The sequence below is a fragment of the Dermacentor albipictus genome, chromosome 8, assembly GCF_038994185.2.
Source record: "Dermacentor albipictus isolate Rhodes 1998 colony chromosome 8, USDA_Dalb.pri_finalv2, whole genome shotgun sequence".
Classification (NCBI taxonomy): Eukaryota; Metazoa; Arthropoda; class Arachnida; order Ixodida; family Ixodidae; genus Dermacentor; species Dermacentor albipictus.
This window is the reverse complement of record NC_091828.1, coordinates 80,539,571-80,558,889: the sequence shown is the minus strand read 5'-3', so window position 1 is coordinate 80,558,889 and position 19,319 is coordinate 80,539,571. Positions and strand designations below refer to the sequence as shown.

The window sequence follows — 19,319 nt, the reverse complement described above, 5'->3', positions numbered from 1 at the left end:
GCATGCACGCACATGACCCTTGTGGGGACGCCAATAGTGACCCCTTTACTGGCACTGCCTGTCTTGGAGGAGCTTAGGGCTTTGAGCACACATCATCTCTTGTCAAAAATGCCTATTTTTGGCCCACCTTAGGAAGATTTTCAAACAATAACTGTAGCACACAATGTTTGATTACAGTATTGAGCCTATTCTAAAGCACACCTTTTTTAAAAAAGAATATTGGGCCGAGAATTGCCTGGGCGGTGCAGTCGGACACAAAACCAAAACCATCTTCGCAACGTTTGCATGCTTTCCCGCGTAACAAGTGTGCACTGTGGCGAAGCTGTCTTCTTAAAATAAATAACATGTGGCGAAGCTGACTTTATGAAACTGGCCACCATTCTGCAACATTTTCCTTGCTAAAGAATAGGGTCATAGAAATGTCATTTCTATGTTAGTTTACTACTTTGGACCCATAAAATGTGGGCGCATGTTTTATTTGGCAACGTGTTATAATTATGAAAATATTGCCAAATGAATGGTATTTTTACTGCATCTCGTTTAATTCGACCTGCCGGATAACTCGATCAATTTTGTCAGTCCCAACAGGGTCGAATTAACGGAAGTTGACTGCATCTTTAAAAACTGCCTACAACTGCCACTGACCCGACTTCAAAGGCTGATCGATGTGCTTTGCGCTTTTTAGCTATTGCCAGATACAGCTAGTCAAGCCCTAACTGTTGAAACTAGCAAATTCGAACTAATGTATAACTCAAACTGAATTTTGGTTATGTAGCACTCTTGCACAGCTGTACCACCCACGCTTTTCGAGGTTTTATTTTTACTTGTTTGCACAACATAAACATTAGTAAATGTTTCTGGAACGTAAACTGCATGTTCTGTTCATTTTTAGATTCAGTGCCACTTTAATTTTTAGCTGTAAGCATATTTTCGAATTACTTGTTTTTGCTTGTTATTACCATTTACAAACTAGGACTGATACGTAATTTTCATTTTGCCAACTTGTATTGTTTTTTTTATACATACATATACTGTTTTGATTACATCTGCATCAATGAAAATTATTGTAACCTGCCCACCATCATATAAAACCCCCCTCGTTCGGGATTCCAAGGTACTGTTAATAAATATTTGTGTTCGCTATATATTGAGGCTCGACTGTACAGCTCCACTTATAACATGAATAACCACTTACGGTGTAGGATCACATATGATGCGGTCTTTCACAACTCCCATTTCTCTTCCAAAAGAACTCAATGTATACACAAACACTTATAGTGCAGCTGTGCAAGATCAAATACCAATTATAATGCAGTTGCTGAAAGATCCCGCAGACAAGTAAGGCAGCGAGCGCACTTCTCAACAAGGCGTGCCAGCCGAGGGGAGAGTGACGAGGGCAATGCGGAAGAGGAGTAGGAGTAGACGAGGAGCGAGCGAACAAGGAACGGAGAGAAAAGAAGAAATGTGGCGGCAGCGTGCTGGATCAGCAGGTGTGCAAGGGTTGCCTAGGCAACGGTGAAGCCTTTGGCTTTGACCATTTGTCAATGGTGTGTAGTCTGCACTGAACTCGTGCACACTGCTTCTCTCTGGCTCTTCATTTTGTGTGCAGAAAATAAATACAGTTGCTGACTGATGTTTTTGCACATGAACAGGGTCTCAAAAAAGTCTGAATTATCAAGCAGGCCGGAAAACAAATTTTGACGATAAAATCAACTGGCTGTTTTGTTCCCACGGTGCTGGAATACGACTGCAGCACCACGGGAAAAAGTGTAAAGGCCATGAGTGCATTTCGCATTGGCCCATCAGCATGTGCGTCGTCGAAGTGCGACCTTGACTCCATGACGCTGTCAGCGCAAACTGTGTTCCACAAATTCCTGTCTTGAACATTGTCCCCACACTGCTATAGAGTATGTGCACGTATACCAAAATTTTTTGGCGATACGCATTCAGGCTAGTTGCCAGCCAATCAGCCGCGAACTCTGATTCATGTGCGCTGCCGTTAATATAGCCAATGCACATGCCAGATCAATGTGTATACTTCTACGGGTGCAGACATAATGACACCATGCTACCTGTGGCTGATAATAGCCTGACCACGTGGAAGAGTTCGTACAAAGAGCTGAAGACGCACGCTAGCTTGCTTGGCATCGTATCTGGAGCCAAAGCGTACAGATACCCTTCGATACAACAAGGGTCGACGCGATGTCCATTACAATCCCGGAGACTGCATGTGGGTCTGGATGCCCATTCGTCACCGGGAACTCTTGGAAAAGTTGCTGCGCCAGTATTTTGGTCTCTGCAAGGTTACACGCAGTCTCAGTGACATAACCTACAAAGTCGTGCCCTATAGTTCTGCCCCGGTTCACTCCGCCGTTGTCCTCGTGCTAAAGTTGTTCATGTAGTGCACATGAAGCTGTATTATGCGCATACATGAATGTTGCACCTCAGGAGCTCCATTTCTTGCCATCAACTTTGTTGAAATAACTTTTTGACGCGGCTGAGACGGTTGCTTTTCGCATGGGGGGCAATTGAAACATTGACATGGGGCCTCCGCACTGAAGGAAGACGCATGCAAAGGTCGACGCCAGGAAAGATGATGAAGTGCTTTATCTGCCCGTTCTTCTTCTGGCCCGCCATTAAAGAGATGGTGTTTATTTTTCCAGCCTCTGTCTTCAACCTATGTTACAATATATCAAGGGCATGCTTCCCATGAAGGCATGCCACCCGACGCCTAACCATGGGCCTAACCAGCCCATCTCGTCAGGAGTTGACGGTCAAAGTTGTGGTTTGGTCCAGAGCCAATAAAACACTTTGCAGTGGCAGTACAGCACTTGGAAAATGGAGGAACGATCACACTAACGAAAGTGAGGGCACATTCCAGTCATACGCTACGATTCACGGACAGAAGTGGCTGTTTGGTCTACATGTTTTGCACATACATGCCTTTAAAAATGTTGTTTTAATTATAGTGCGGCACTGCTTGTAGTGCAGAAATTCGTGACTGTGGCAACTTGCACTATAAGCAGTCTATGCTGCATTGATTTTGCCACTCTGTGTATTTTATATGCAATGTATTATGTTTTGGTCACAAGCGCAAGGGGTGAATTGTGGCCGCTCGTCACAGAAACATCTCACTACACTCATTTGGTGGCAAACAGGCTTAGATCTATGATGCCATTCACATAATAATTATATCATATTTAGCTATACAAAAGTATGAAACTTTATGTTCACTAAATTATATGACGCATACGTATTCTATATATTCAATTCATATATTCATTCACGCTGCTTGCACTGTTTTTGGTGCAAGTGCAAGCAGTGAGAGAAGTCCCTCTAGCATTCATAGGGTTGCCTCCTATGTTTGAAACTAAGTATATATCATTTTAATGAACATTAGTGAACTTTTCCATTCTGACCTTTGCCTCATAGAACTGGTAGCAACTTTTTGAACCCCTCCCTTTTCCCATCATATGCAGCCGCTGGGCTCGGCTCGGTATTGAGAATCCGATGCAGGCCCAGACTAGGCATAGGTAGAGCCACTTTTTAGAAGGTCAGGCCTGGGATGAGTCACCAGTCAGGCCTGGGCTTTAAAACCTTAAACCTTAGACCTTAAAATGTTGGCCTGCACAGTGATCCAGATTCTGCAGCAGATGTACTATGAGCTGGATCAAACAAAAGCAATGGGGGTATTAATTTGTGACAACAGGCAATCGCAGCATTTCTCACCAGGCGGCGGGAGCGAGCCAGGTCCTTCTGTAGTGCATCCATCATGCGGGCATGCCTCTCTTGAAGCTCCTCATACTTCCGCTGCAGCCGCTCTGCATCCACAGCCACATCTGAAGCCGACGAGCTAGACTGCACGGCGAATCGCACATGCTGCTCGTGCAAGCGCCGAAGCACGCGTTCAGCATGCGGTGACATGTTGACATCGGGTGAAGACTCATCTTCTGGGACTACTGAAAAGAGTTCACAACATTTCTGCTCAAGCAGCTCAATGCAAATTATCAAAATTATCACAGAAAGTACACATACGAAAAAACACTTGTTATTTTGAACTGATCAATCAGCAGGTTGTCCAATTCTGTTTAATGCATAAGCAATCTTTGGCGAGTACCCTGGCGAAGTCGTGTCTGTCCTGTAGCCCCTTGTAACTGAGAAATAAATGCATAACTGGTCAAGTTAAGGCATTTAATCATTATAATAGTGTAACTGTAGATGAAGAGTAGCTTTAGAACTGATTTTTGAAAAATGATCAAGTCGCCTTCACCTCGACATAATCATTTGATGCAATAGAAGAGTATAATATGATAACAATAACTGACTGGTAGATGTGGTTTGGCAAAGATGCATTGTAATAGTGGCTAGGCTCAGTTTATACAACTGCCTTGAAGGGGTCGGATATGCAGAGACATGTTCTTACAATGGCACCAAAGAAACGTAAGCTTGGCGAAATGGAGAAGCAGCAAAGGAACGCTGAACGACAACAGGAATATCATAGTCGGCAGAAGGAACACAGAGAACAACGACAGGAACTAGGAGATAGTCAACAGAAGGAAGAGCAAAGGAGGTGTTCAGAAGCGCATTGGAAACACTTTATAGGGCAGCATTCGATAAAAAAAATACTGCTACAGAAATTTTAAGAATTGTTTACTAATGCATATGCATTCTCTGGCTCCAAAAAAAGCAATGGGTAGACATGCATAAGCAAATAACATAAGTTAGCAAAAGCAAAGTAACAGCCGAGCCAAAGAATGCTTACGCATTAGTAGACAATCCTCAGAATCTCTGTAGCATTTTTTTGCTTGCCAAAGTACCACAAGTAGCCCGTGAATGTGGGGGCTGGTGCCTGTAAGTCCAAATTGGATGTACCCAGATATTGTGCCCAACACTTGACGCGCTCCTGCAGAAAGTGTGCTTCAGAAAAACAAAAGAACCAGGTTGCCAAACCAAACCCGAACTAGAATTCGAATTCTATCCAGAAATGAACCCAAACCCAAACCACACCTTAAATGAAAAAAATAATGGTTATGGTTATCGATTCGCATGGAATGTTTCGAGCATATAGGGAGCAAATAAGTGCTCAATACACAAGCTATTCTTCAAAATACAATAGAACCTCACGATACGATCCAGTTACGTACAATTTCCCAGTGTCAACGTTCACAATCGAGAACATGAAAAATGACCCAATACAGTTACTCTTCTTTTTCACCGGTTCGTACATTCTCAGAAAACACTACCGTATTTACTCGCCTAATGATCACACTTTTTTGTCCAAAAATTTGACGAAAATTCAGGGTTGCGATCATTACGCGGGTTAAATTTCCCATGAAAAAAAACATTTTCTTTTGTTATTCCACATTTGTTGCGGTATGACAAGCAGGTGGCTGCTGCTGTCAGTGCGGGACACCAAAACAATAATGGCGGCCGGCAGAGCAAGCCGAATGCGCCAAACACAATTATTTTTCTACTTGTGATTACATTAGGCGCATTGAAATAGTTTCTTCCATACAAGCGATGAATTCGCCGACTATTCCTCCGACTCAAGTTTCAAGTTTGATTTCTTGGCATATCCCCCCCCTTCTTTTTTTTCTCCCCTTTCCTTTCTCTCTCTCTCTCTCTCCTCTTTTTTTTTTTTTTTTTTTTTTTTTGTCAGCCGGCATGTCAGACGCCCTTGACACGCCGGCTAACGCGCGTGTGTTGACAGACCGGGGTGGGGGCCCTGGCTTTGACCTTGTACACAGCGTTTCTTTACTCTCAATTCGACACGCTAACAAATTTTCCCTCGCTTCCACGTCCTCCCGCCTCACACCCTTCCCCTTTAGAAGAACCCCACCTATATATGCTGTGGCGAGGAAAGCATATGTCGCCTTGAAGAAGACAAGTCCACTTGTCGAAACGTTGGCTCCTGCATTCACCTTGTTCACGTTTTGCTCATCGTCTTGAATTTCCATCTCCCGCATTCCCCGTCTTTTCTCCAAATGAATTAGTGGAGTTTCAGCGTTTTTTCTGCCTTTTGTTCTATTCAGCCCACCGGATAATTCGACCAGTTTCGTCAATCCCATCAGGATCGAATTAACGGAAATCGACTATACATTCATCTGGGACCTCCTGTTGCTTTCTTTTTTTAATTTTCAATGTCATCGTGCACCAGACGTGATAGTACTCTATCATGGTGGATATGTATCAAATAATGTAAACACGCCTTTGTTGCTGAACAGGCTATGCGAAATTCTTAATTTCACGTTTTTAGAAATGAGAACGATTCAAAATTCTATTCAATATTCGTTTTTCTCGAATACTCGTATTCGATTCGAAAACGTTTCCCACTGCTCAATATGGATGACAACAAAAGGAAACGTCGTAAAGGGGGAGGATGCGTCAGGGCACCTCATTGCGTGCTGCACACTTTTGCAACGACACTGCCTAAGATGACTGTCCTTATGTGCATGGCTGCTGTACAGCTGTACAACATTAAAACTTCATAGATATTCATGTAAGAACATGGGTTTCTGCTTCCCACATTTAAGTTTTCCCATTTCTTGCATCTCCTGGCAAAGACTGCAAATGCGCCATGCAGACAAGTCAATAGCACTGAAGAGGATTTCACAATATAGGGCAGGATAAGGTTACTGCGCTGAACCATTTCGCAAACCATTATAAATAGTTATTTCTTTGAATTGGAAGTGACCTGGAACAAAATCGGAGTGAGCTCAACCCGAACCAAACCGGTATTTTTTTTGGTTCGATACCATGGAAAGAACTTACCTTCAGTTTCGGATCGAAGCCGCTTTCTGGAGGTACCACTGCTGCCAGCACGCTTGAGGCCACGAACACCAGGCGACAGGAGCACTGGAGCAGGAAACAAGAAAAATAATGATGCAACCAAGAAATAAATGCATAGAAACAGCAACGAGTGGAGCCAAAGCTCTGATAACATCTACTTCCACACAGATCTTGTGCTGGTCTGTGCTGATAATGAATAAGTACAGTGTTGCTCCTTTTCATATCCCTGGCTGACGGGCTAATTTAATGTCCCTTTTGGCAAGTGAACTTCGTCACTTGTGTCATTCACAGGCTGTCACACTGAAGGGATCAGTGACACTCACTGTAGAACACACTTGCCAGATACAGTGAACTCTCACTTGAGTGAGAGTCCAAAGATCCAAAGACTTGGCTGAAAGTTCACTAAACTGAATATTCACTAGAGTATGGAACAGCATACGGCACAGCAGACATGAAGTGAAAAGTGTGAAATACAATTTGTGTGGTTATGTACATCAATATATACATAGTGCATAACAGTTGCATTGCTGCCTATCTCATTTTGAAAAAAAATCTGTAATTTTCATTTACACTGGTACCCTTAAAGCACAAGCAGTAACAGAGCTGTCCAGAGAGTCTATGTTTCTGTGCACTTCCTCTGGCACAGCTTGTTGCTGAGACACAAAGTCTCGCAACTTTCCAAGGCATCCTACAGCCTCGGCTAGAATGACAGGATTTGAATCTGCCTCTGCCACTGCATCTTCCTCGTCGCACTCTTCTTTGGGACGATCACTGGAAGCAATTTCCAGATCTGATAGTTCAGCACAGGTAACAAGCACCCTGTCACACTGCACATAGCCACTGTTGGAGGGGCGATTTGGGGGTGGGGGCTATCAGCTATGCCAGTGCTGAAGAGCAGAAAACTTCGTTGAGCTTATTTCAAAATTGATCCCGGATCCACTGATCAAGTTCAATCAAATGAAATATTCACTCTTCAGAAATTCATTTCACTGAAATATTTTTGCATTGAATGCATAGAAAAACTTCCAGGATTTTCTAAAAGCTTGTTATTCTGAGTTACTCGTTAAACCAATGTTCATACAACTGAGTTTACTGTAGTGGGCTCATCAAACTCACTTCATTGTATTGAAGTGTGTAGCCTTGATAGCAGTGTTTCAAAAATAGTAGAATATGCAATGCAGGGTCAGCATTACTTCAGGAACCACCTTTTTTGAGATTTCACATCTCATAAGCACTCCTGTGCCATCTGCAATGAAAACTTCCATTCTTCCTCTGCTTAGCTTGAATGCTTTGCACAGTATTAATTCACTAACACTAAAATTCATGCTATAATCTGATCATAACTACAACACAATGTTAATTTGTAGGCATTGGCTCAAATATGTATTGTGTCTACTGATTTGCCCATCAACACTGCCATTAATTCCACATGACACTCTTCTTCCCCACGAATAAATGCACAGCCAAGGTGAGGTTTGCTGTGGCAACATTCAGTTGTTCTAAGTGTCATTAAATTTGCCCGTGTGACCAAGGTACAAGGCCTCACTGATCCAGCCATCCTCCACACCGTGTACCACTGTCACAGCAACTGATTTCCGTCAGGGGAGAGCATTTCCTCGAAGGTCTCTCCTCAACAGTAGGATGCCAGTGACGCTGGTCAGTGCTCTAGTACATCACCGGCACTGGTAGGGTAACGAAGCACCGCCGCGTACAACACCGACCAATCAGAAAATCAAAAGCAGTTGCTAAATTTGGTGATTATCCAAATCGGGTGCTGGTAACCACCGTGGCTGGCACAATGGCTGTGCACAGCTGTCACATTTCAAAGATGTAGAAGTTTTGTCCTGAACATTACATTCCATTATTTTTATCCCATACTAAGGTTTCATCAAGAAAGCATTATTTAACCGTCATACCACAAAAGCTACATGACTTTAGTTAAGTTTTACAAGAATGTGGTGCTAGTCAGTCAGCACTGTACCAAGATGTGCCACAGACAGCACCAGCACAGTCATAACCTGTTTAAAAACTGCCCTGTCACATCTCTGGCATGCTTGTTGGACGTGACAGTGATGTGACCATTTGCTTGGGGTTAGTTAACATTCCTTTTTTATAAATTCAGGGCCGCAATTTTGTAGCGGTGCCTTTTCCCGATGCTAATGCCTTTCGGCACTTTTTGCATTCATTAGTGGTCAAGTTAGACGCTCCACCCGGGGCAGAGCGTCTCTTGACCACTCACAAACGTGAAAAGCGCCGAAAAGCATTAGCATCAAAAAAAGGCCTGGCTACAAAATTGTGGCCCTGGTAGATCTGGGACCATATTCTGTAATTATTTTTTTCAAATTCCCCATTTGTTTCACCCATTTTCATTGGCTTGCATGTAGCTGCATCTCCGCTATCGCTGCCATCATCCACTCAACAGGGCAGGTGATAACAAATGACTACAGAACCAGACAAATATAAGTTACAAAATGTGTCCTCTGCACAATTTTCAGCAACTTTGCTCTATTTCATATATAGCGAGCAGTACTACAAAGGCTAGGGAGGCTCCTCGCACTGGTTGCACTTGCGACCAAGAAACAGTGCACCACATGAAAGAAGCTTAGATATAGGTATGCGTCATGTGATTTTACTTAACATTAACAGTGGTAGAACAAGGAACGCTGCCAAGGCAAATGGTTTACAAGGAGACTTGCTGACAAGTCTCCTTGTCGAAATGCTGGTTCCAGCAACCTTTCTCATTGTACCACTGCTAATCACTTTAGGCCCCATTTTTCTGTAAGCTGCTCTCTTGTTTCAGATGTAACATCAAGGCTGTGGGGTATCAGGCGCTTGCAATAGTTGTGTGACGCTGCTCCGTTGCGTTTCTGAGAGCTCCATGTCCTCTCCTGGACGGGATGGCATGTTCTGGATAGGATTGGCAGCAGGTCATAAAACACTGTCACTGAGCTGACATCCCGCCCATGGGAAGGTCAATGGGCTTCCCCCATCGGCCGAGTTTTTGGCGGGATTCAGGCCCCTGCTTGCATGCAGTCCGGGTATGCGTGCGCAAGGCGAGGTCTGAGGAGACCACACCGGGGCATCAGAAGGTGCGTACGTGTTCCTCTCTGCCGGCAGCGACCCTTTCGTCCGCTGCCGGCCGATGGTTACTTCAGCTAGCCGGGTCCCGGCCTCAGCGGGTGCACGCACACTTCCGTCATCTCGATGTCCTGCAGCAGCGCCTTCCGATCGTGCCCCCATCTGTCTTCTGTTTTAATTTTCTCTGCCATGGGGATGTGCGATGGCAGGTGCTGGCTGAACAATAGGTGGCCTGTCTTTGCTGTGTTCTTTGTTTTCTCTGTCGCGGTGCACCATTAGAAGTCACCGGCAACCACTTGGCCATGTATTGTGCCGCAGTTAGATGTAGATTTGGACATGTTGTTTAAACCATGCCGTATCGCATTCCGGCTTAACAAATGTTATTTGTTCTTTCCAGAGAGCTTCGCCTAGGGTCTCCCTTGCCGAGCAGGTGGTCTTGCCTTCCCCTAGCTGGGACTGGTGTGGACCGTGCATGCGCAGCGGCGCATTAGCACACGGAACAGGTCGAAGCTGGTGTGGATGTGGTGCCCAGGATACATGACGGCTCGGAGTGCTCAAGCCCGCCGCTGTGGCCATCCGGCACGTGCAGTCAGAGCATGTAAGCTCCCCACTCTGCACACTGTGCTCCACGATCAGGACAGTTCTGCATTTTGTGTTCGTATTGGCCTACCCTTGTACAGCTAAACCTCGATACAACGAAGTAGGTAAAATCGACAATTTGCTTTGTTATGTCAAAATTTTGTTGTATTGAAATTCAAGCTTTTATACAAATAAGTACAGTCACCAATAAATTTTTCTTACACTAAAAGGGGCCGCAGAACTTTCCGAATTAATGGGCAATCAAAAAAAACAACTTTGAATGAGAAAACAATTCATTTTGATGAATTTGGGAGTTGACGACGTATGATACAGTTTCATGCCATGTTGACAATATCTTCACATAGGCGGTAAGAATGAAGCAAAGCCAGTCACACTTTCGCATGCACTTCGCCCCCCCGACCGATAGCATCGCCTGCACTGGGACGACCCTATCATAAAAAGTGCCAGCAGCGGGGAGCGAATGCTTCATCTGCCTCTCACTCCCAATGAGTCACCGAAACTTGAGATTACGCGACCTTCAATACTAAATGCACGGGAAGACAGCTTACATGATGCCACGCCCTCTGGGCACACCCGCTCTTTGCACATGCGACAGATTACCTCTAAAGCAGGGTGCGCGGCTGTGCATGCGCTCAACTGCGCTTACAGCCATGTGCAGCCATGGCCGATACGCGCGCCAACTTACCCAGCTCCTTGAGTGCGCTTGATCGTGTTACTACGAGCTCGTTCCCCTCCCCCTCTTTCCCCTAGCTCGCATGAGGAGGCAGCACTCACGAAGCCACCATCTTTCTCACCCTTGCACACTTTCCCTCGCACCTAAAGCACAAAGGGCGTGGGGTGTGATAAGATCTTATCATACTTTATACGGAACATGTTGCGGCTTCACTTCAGTGGTCACTCTTGTCATGCCCCTTGCGATTTAAGAGGTGCATTTGCAAGCAGCCTTTTGTAATTCAATCATTTGACTATCTGTGTCCACGGAAGTTTCCATTTATTGTCTCAGCATTCCTTTGCTGCAGAAGAGAGATTTCGTAATATTGAAATTGGATACAAACACACTTCGTTTTAATGAGGTTCTAACTACATGGTGTTCCATGGACAGGAGATTATGAAAACTTAAATACTTCGTTATATCGAGAATTTCATTATATTGAAGTTCTTTAAATTGAGGTTCAACTGTATAATGTAATTGTTCATTTCATTTAGTTTGTTTATATTGCCCATAATAGTGCTACTCTGTTTATATTTTGCATGACAGCATTTAACGGTAATAATTAACGATTAGCTTGGGCTGAGCAAGCGCTCCACTAGTCTGCCCACGTCAGAATGGTAGGAAAGTATTTTAGGAAGGGAGAGTGTGGGGATTGCGTTTGTCCATTTTGTCGCGGCGTCATAACACAGCACGTTTTGGGCATAGGGGCCGCAGTGCGGCGAAGTCACTTTCAAACTTCACGCAAGCGGGCCGACGCTTTCCCTCTCTCTTTCCTCTGAGGGCACTATACAGCAGTGGGACCATAAAGCACTTGCTGCTGTTCACCCCCAAATGGACCAGGGGCTCACTCGACTGGTCTGTTTGGGTGGGAACCCATGTCCCCTCTCTACTGGTGGCTCTAGCCATCCAGGGAGCGGAGGCACAGGGAAAAGCTCTCGGACAGCAAAATGGTGCGTATTGAATTCCGACTCTCCCGGTCACCCCTTTTGTTGGTCAGCCTTGCCGAAGGTCCTCAACCCGAGGTGGGTGCACACCTATTCGCTGCTCTTGTTCTGGAGGCTACGCCAGAGATGCAGCTCACATGGGCGGCTGTACTGTGCCGGGTCACCCTCAGAGGCTATACCGAGCTGAAGGTACGTTGCCCTGGTAGCACGGTTGTTGGGAGCTATCTTCCCGTATAGCAGCTTGTTACAGCATTCTCTAATACTGAACTGGCACCCTTGACTTGCGGGAGCATCGGCTCATGCGCCCGGTGCAGATGGGGTGTAATAGTTAGTCAATGCCAAACTAGTCATAAATAAACGCCTTCTTTGTACTCTGGGCATTCTCCCTGCAGTGCTCTGCCTTGCTCCCAGTGGAGCCTGAACGAGCGTCCACTTTTCGACACACCCAACACATGCGGCTGAATTTGAGGGGCTCGTATCCTCGGAACAGTGCGGTGGTCTAGGTGACTCATGGTGGAGCACTGCGAGATGGCAACCACGAGGCAAACATTTGCCAGGGACACAAAAGATGCCGCAGGTCCTAAACTATTTACCGCAGTACAAGCAACGTGACAGGTTTCTGCAACCAGCAGCTGCAGTGCACCAATCGCACTCACAACCAGAACGTGGTGTACCCCAAACTGGATGCCCACAAAGTGCACGTATAAATGTGCAATTTGATGCAACCTTACCTTCACAAGTTTTCGTTGCAATACATGAAACAGTTCTTCCATAGAAAGCATTGCAGACAGGAAACCTTCCTTGCTTGGATACTTAAGCTGTCCCCATCATTACTATTATCATCATTAGGTCCGTGATGATGATGAACAGCATCTGTTACTTGATAATCAATCAACACTCTTTTTCATGTTCCCCTTACCTTGGTGTGGAAACTATCCCCACTCGTGCTGCATGCATCAACCAAAACACATAACGAAAGATGACGTTCTTGCCTTATCGCATCTTGTCTACTGCTAACTGCATGTTCAAGGTAATGGCACCATCCTGAAGGATGTAAAGCACTGAGGAAGTAGCAAAAGAACTGTACCTGACTTCTTTACCGGACGTGATCGCTTGCGTAGTGGCCTGTCGTCGTCAGCACGCTAGTAAAGAGAAAAAGAAAAACAAATAGAGGAAATCTCATTGCAACAAATCAAGAGTTATACTCCAGTATACCTTGAATTCCTGTTCATACCCACCACTCGCAGACACACACACACACAGAAAATGGGTGTTCTAGCAACTGCCTCATATTGGTAAAAGCAGAGAGCTTTAAATAAAATTATTTTTGCTGGCCTAAAGTGGCAGTGGCAGAGAGCTGAAATTGCAGGAGAGTTTCCAATGTGCTCCTTAATTACGAAGTTATACTAATTATTCTTTTGATTCATACCTTTAACGTGCATATGGAAATACTGCTACCTTAGCTGGTCATGCAAGAATGCGGAACAAAACTTGGCTCGCATGTTCGTGGCAACATTGTCTAGAGATTGAAAACGTTTTCTTACCGTGCTCAAAAGTTTATGCAGTGCCCCTTTAAATCATCAAGTCTGCATCATCGTGGGACTGACCTTTTTGTTGACAGATCATTGATTCACGGGGCTTTACATCCCAGGCAAAATTTTGATCGCCCAGAGTCCTCTAACATGTGCCTAAATTTGAGCACACAAACACTCTTGCATTCTGCCCCCAACAAAATATGGCTGCGAATCGCACTCGTAACTTTGTGACCAGCAGGACATCACAGTCACCAAACGCCATAGTCCGTAACCCCTTTGTCATGCAAGCACAAAGTCTTTCCTGAAATGCACAATTTCAAATAACAGTAGAAGCATGGTGAAGAGAGTAAACTAAAGGTTATGCATTTTAAGCAGCATACAAACAAACGAGAACGACTTAAGTAAAACACGAAAACTTGTGTCCAAGCCAGGCTTCAACAATGCCAAGCTTTGATTTCTATGAAAGAACTGATTTTCATTGGATGGCACTTGAGCCTTTTATTTTTTTATATATATTTTTGTTCATATCACCTTAGGAGGCCTTTTATTTATTTGTTCTAAGTTTGCCATTTGTATATTAGCATGTTTTTCTAAATAAACTTTCACTTGAAAGACAGTGCTTCTTTTATGTTCTCTCTACATTGTCCTCTTCCATTGGTGTGCTTCTTACATTAAATAATTTCAACTGAAGAAAAAAAAACACACCTTGTCGACTTCCGCCAACCGCCGCCTCAGCTCTGCCAGAGTAGCCTTCAGCCTCTCCTCCACGCTGGTGTCGGATTCGGTCGACTCCGAGTTTTCCAGCTTTGGCGTGCCACGAAGCCAGTACGGACTTCCCTGCCTCCTACCCTCCAACGCGGTCTTCGACCTAACGTAACCCGAGGCACCGTCTGCAAACCTCTTCGCGTCGACGTCATCTAGACTGGATTCCGTCGTCACATAGCTCAATAGGGGAGATGGCGTATCTGAGCTGGGCAGGTTTCGCGGCGGGCACTCGGGAAAGGCACGTGACGTGGAACGAGCAGCCGCACTGCATGCTTTGGCAGCGACGTAGTCGCAGAGGAAGCAGGAGGCCTCACTGTACAGGGACTCTGAATCCTCCGAGTATGACTCTCGAGGTGTCGAGTGGCTCGTCACGGTGCCGTTGGCACCGCAATGGTGGCAAGCTTTACCTGGATAGAAAAGGTAGAGCAGAGGCAAGGTTGGAGACATATGCGAAAGCAAGCTTGCACCAGAACATCCGGCGTCAGATGCATTTTTTGCTGCCGTAGGGAGCATGCTGCACTCATTTCTCCCAGCCCACAGCACCAGCGGGAAGCATGGGGGGGGGGGTGTACCTTGTCGCTCCCTCCTACAATGGTGCTAGTGTCTACTAAAACAATATGTACAATGCTGTTTTATTCCGTATTACTATGTAAGAAAGCTTTTCTCAGAACTTGAGGCACTCGTGTCTGGTTGTGCAGCTACACGACTACACAGCGCCAGTGGGCTGCTGGAGCTGGAGGAAAGCTGACAAAGTGCGCATTCGATATGCGTCAGTTTCAATAGCATGTATTTGTTGTCATCGCTAGTACTGTACAAAAGTAAACATTAAACATTAATTGAAGATGTATTACAGGTTGTGTGAATTTTTCCTGAAGTTTCATTCTAAGAAAACTTTATTTGCACAGTCATGACTATGCTTTAGCCCCAAGTCACCTTCAAGACAAGCCAAACCACCCACACCCCAGCATTCCTATGGCGACACAGTGCCCACTGAGAAACTCAGCTAGACAGTGGCACCAGATATTCCTGTGTGTGATAATTGAAAAAAAACGTACGCCGGCAAAAAAGCAAAGTGGCGCCCTCTGGACGAGAAGTACAACACAACTCTGGTGACCCTTAAACAACCTACAAGGACGAGTGCAGCTGGCCAGAAAGGTTTACGGGACGTGGGTTGAATTTCATCATCATCATCAGCAGCAGCAGCAGCCTGGTTGTGCCCACTGCAGGGCAAAGGCCTCTCCCATACTTCTCCAAGTATGGGAGAGGCCTTTGCCCTGCAGTGGGCGTAACCAGTGCTTCTAATTTACTTGCTAAAAAGCAGAAATGACTGGCCACATGCACAGGGGCCAAGCCAGCCGTTGCACTGTTACATAAAATAAGAGAATAAAAAACTGTCACCAAAGCTGTCTCAATAAAAGCGAGAATCGGTACAAGATCAGCATTGAAAAACATAATTATAGTGAGTGAGTATAGTGAACAATAGTGAATGAGTAATAACAAGTACATAGTAATGAAGCCAAAATGAGACAGTGGGGGAAAAAAACAGGAGAAAGACAACAATCAAAAAGCAATGATCGTCACTGTATCTGCTATCATGAATACATACATTGAATTCTAGACTTAAATGTGCCCACAATACCCATGTTTACTACCTCAACAGGCATCCGATTTCATTCGACTCACTGATGGATAACTGGGCAGATGACAAAAGTTACTACAGATCGAGACGTTTAAGTTCGAGGCTATGCCTCCCCGCTCCACGGGAATTCAGCTTTTTCACAAACCCCACGTCCCACACACTTTTGTAGCATGCTGTATGCGTCAGGCTTGGGAGCTAAAAGGACAAAGCAAAAATTGGAGGAGAAGAAAACGTACGGCGTACACCCCGTTCCGAGGAGGATGCGGGAAGTGACGAGTCCGGTGACGAAAGCATCGAAGACATAGACGATGAGGAGGCTCCCTGCATGTCGAGACACCCAACGAGAATCTCGAGCAGGTCCAACACGACGTGCGGGTTGCACGCGACGACATCGTGGCCGTCGATGTGTGGCAGAGATGTCAGCAGCACGCGATCCACAAGTACGTTGAGAGCTGCCTGCACGTTCAACGCTTCTTCCTCACGAGTCCGTGGGTTCTCGATGAGGCCTGCAAAAATATTTCGTCGCCACAACTGACTGGCCCGGCTTGATTTTGCTGGTGTTTCACCACTCTTGATTAGTGACCGAGGACCACTACTGTGAACAACCTTTTTCAGAGTACTATACTGTTTGGTTTGGTTTCAGGAAAGCAGCTACTTTTTCTTAGCCTTTCTTTGAAACAGTTATTGTTGCCGCTGCATGTACGTGCACGAAGCTTCTTGGACCTGCCCCTTTTGTTATTGTTATTTGTACTCAAGCGCACATAAAAAGGTGCTTTCAGGTGGTGAAAAACATGACGTGCTCAGATACGTGTTTTAAGGAGACATACGTGCAACTACTTCCTGACACAATCACCTTGCTCCAGTGGTGTTCTATTTTAATATTCGTCTTACGCTGCAAATGCAAGTCACCTCGGCTTAGAACAAACACAGCACAGTTTCTAGGAATGTAACCTAGCAATCCAGGTTAACTCAGCCTTTTCTTTCAGAGTCCCTTTAATCTACCAGCCAACCCTTCCGGCTTTCACTGGCATGCATTCCCACCTGGTACTTCGAGGCCGCAGCAGGCCCTGAACAGCATGAGGACCAGCTGATGGGAGAGGGCCGAGAGCTTGCCAATCCGAGGGTGGGGTAGCTGGCATTGTACGATGATCTTGTTGACAAGTTCCAGGCACGCTGCATTTTGAAGAATGAGGAACGTGAGTGCAAAAAAGGGGCTTCAGCAACTCAGGTAAAAAAAAATTTATTGAATAACTCCACCCAATAACTGGGAGGAGTTATTGCACACCTAAACTGCAATCTGATTATGAAGCCCACCGTAGTACTACTGTTGTCATGGTGTCGCATGGCACAAGACTTGCCTACAGTGAGAGAAATTTCTGGAACGTTTTTACCCATTCTCCAGCTGAGGAATGCCCGATCAGATTGTGCACACATCGCGATTAGTGCTTTGCATTCTCTAACATATGCGAGCTGCAATGATTAGTCGGCAACATGGGGCAAGACATGCGAACTGCAGACAAACTCAACCTGCAGGATTAGATTCTGTGACTGGAAACTTAGGCGTGTTGCTAATGTTGTGATTTGAGCATTGCTTGTCTTTCTGGGCCCTAAGTTCGCCCAATAAAAGCAGGAGAGCAAAAGCGCTGATAATAATGACGCTTAAAAAGTGCCACATACATCTAGAGACACTTTTGATTGGACCTCTGCTGCCAATGTGCAGTTTTAGTGAAGATGTATGGATGTTTGCTGTCGGTGACAGTATAATCGTCATGTAGCAGGTTCACTCCTTTCATTGTTCTTCACAATGTTTCACAATACGTGTATTATTCAAGTTGCTGTACAGCTGCTCTCTGAACGCAACAGACCTGAAATAGCTGACCTTTTTATATTTTATGTTTCTGTTAAGCGTTCTTATGTGGAGTCCACATTCTGTAAACAGCCTTTAAAAAGGACCATGGCAGACGGCACCGTGCACCAGGTGGTTAGTGTATGTGGCATAACTCCCAGCACACCTTAATGCAACACGGGTGCCACCTAATCTCAGAGGTCATCTGGTTCTCAATGTTCCAAGTTCTGTGCTCCTTTCGGCGAGTGATTTTCTTTGCTTCAGGTGTCAAAAAACGTTTACTTTCGCTAGCTTTTCGTGACGCATACAATCGTGTTTTGAATGTAAAATTTTTCGTGGAGGCTGCTATATGTCTACACTATCTGAAAGTAAGCTTTTTAAGCATCCATTATTTCATTGCAGAAGGACTTTAGGTGTGAGTGCGATTTATTGTTTACACAACAGAATCCAATCTTGACAACACAGAGGCTGAAGAAAAATAAAGCAATGTGCAGAGGCCAACAAAGTGCAACAGTGTGTGGCAATTTGTTAAGACACAGATTGGCAAAGTGCTCAATGTTTTGGAGAAAGTGCATAAAAGAAAGGACAAGTCTTTTGGTGTCGAATATTACTGGGCCAAATGAGTCCCTGCCTTAACACTAGGCTGCATGAGCATAGTAACAGTTTCAAATGATCCTGCCTTGTTAACATTGCAGATGTACTTTGAAGCTGACAGAAATTCAACTTATTTGGTGTAACCATAATCACAAAACATGAGCCTGAGGTGTATCGTATTCAACCACCGCATTTATTCAAATATAGGTCAACTTCTTTCTTTCATAAATGTTACACAAGATTAGCCATCTGCTTATACTCATGACCAAAGCTAGCAAAGTTGCCACCTTAACAAAATTCTTCCTTCGTGCCTGCATAAAGCCAGTCTGGCTTTATGCAAAGCTGCATATTCAATGCACTTGACAGCACCAATGACGACCCCGTTTCGGGTGGCAAGGACGCCTGCAAACATCCGATGACGACTTCTCTGGCAGTTCCGACAAGGATGCAGCTTGTGGCGTCAACTAGCGAGATTTAAGTAGCTGAGCTTACGGCAGATAAATGGGCACCTAGTTCAAAGTTTTTCTAAAGAAATATGGGTCGACCTATATTCACATTACAGTCAAACCCGGATATATTGTACAGAACAAACAGCTGCAAAGTCCTCTTGAAAATTTCTGTATAATATTTTTACTTGATATATCGAATTACCTATATATCAAACATTCTTGTGATCCCCTTCAGATTCGATATATCTGGGTTCGACTGTATAATTTTTCAACATATAGGGGTCAACCTATATTTGTGTTTAAGCTACTTTCGAGTAGCTATGGTAGCGTAAGGTAACTTGTATGCTAGGCATGCCTTTCTAGTGCAG

At 44.9% G+C, this 19,319-nt stretch overlaps 1 protein-coding gene across 2 annotated transcripts in view; it reads right to left on the bottom strand.

The window, feature by feature from the left end:
- Positions 1-19,319, bottom strand: part of LOC135898658 (trichohyalin-like) — a 33,477-nt gene that overhangs the window by 10,966 nt on the left and 3,192 nt on the right. Inside the window, exons 2-7 of one of the 2 annotated variants that reach the window (XM_065427732.2) lie at positions 17,104-17,235; positions 16,299-16,568; positions 14,364-14,830; positions 13,211-13,265; positions 6,772-6,855; positions 3,730-3,956 (exon numbers count right to left, since the gene is read on the bottom strand). In XM_065427732.2, the coding sequence (XP_065283804.1) occupies positions 3,730-3,956; positions 6,772-6,855; positions 13,211-13,265; positions 14,364-14,830; positions 16,299-16,568; positions 17,104-17,235 (1,235 nt within the window). Of the gene's footprint in view, positions 1-3,729; positions 3,960-6,771; positions 6,856-13,210; positions 13,266-14,363; positions 14,831-16,298; positions 16,569-17,103; positions 17,236-19,319 lie in introns of both variants that reach the window. The other variant, XM_065427731.2, reaches the window with a different exon arrangement.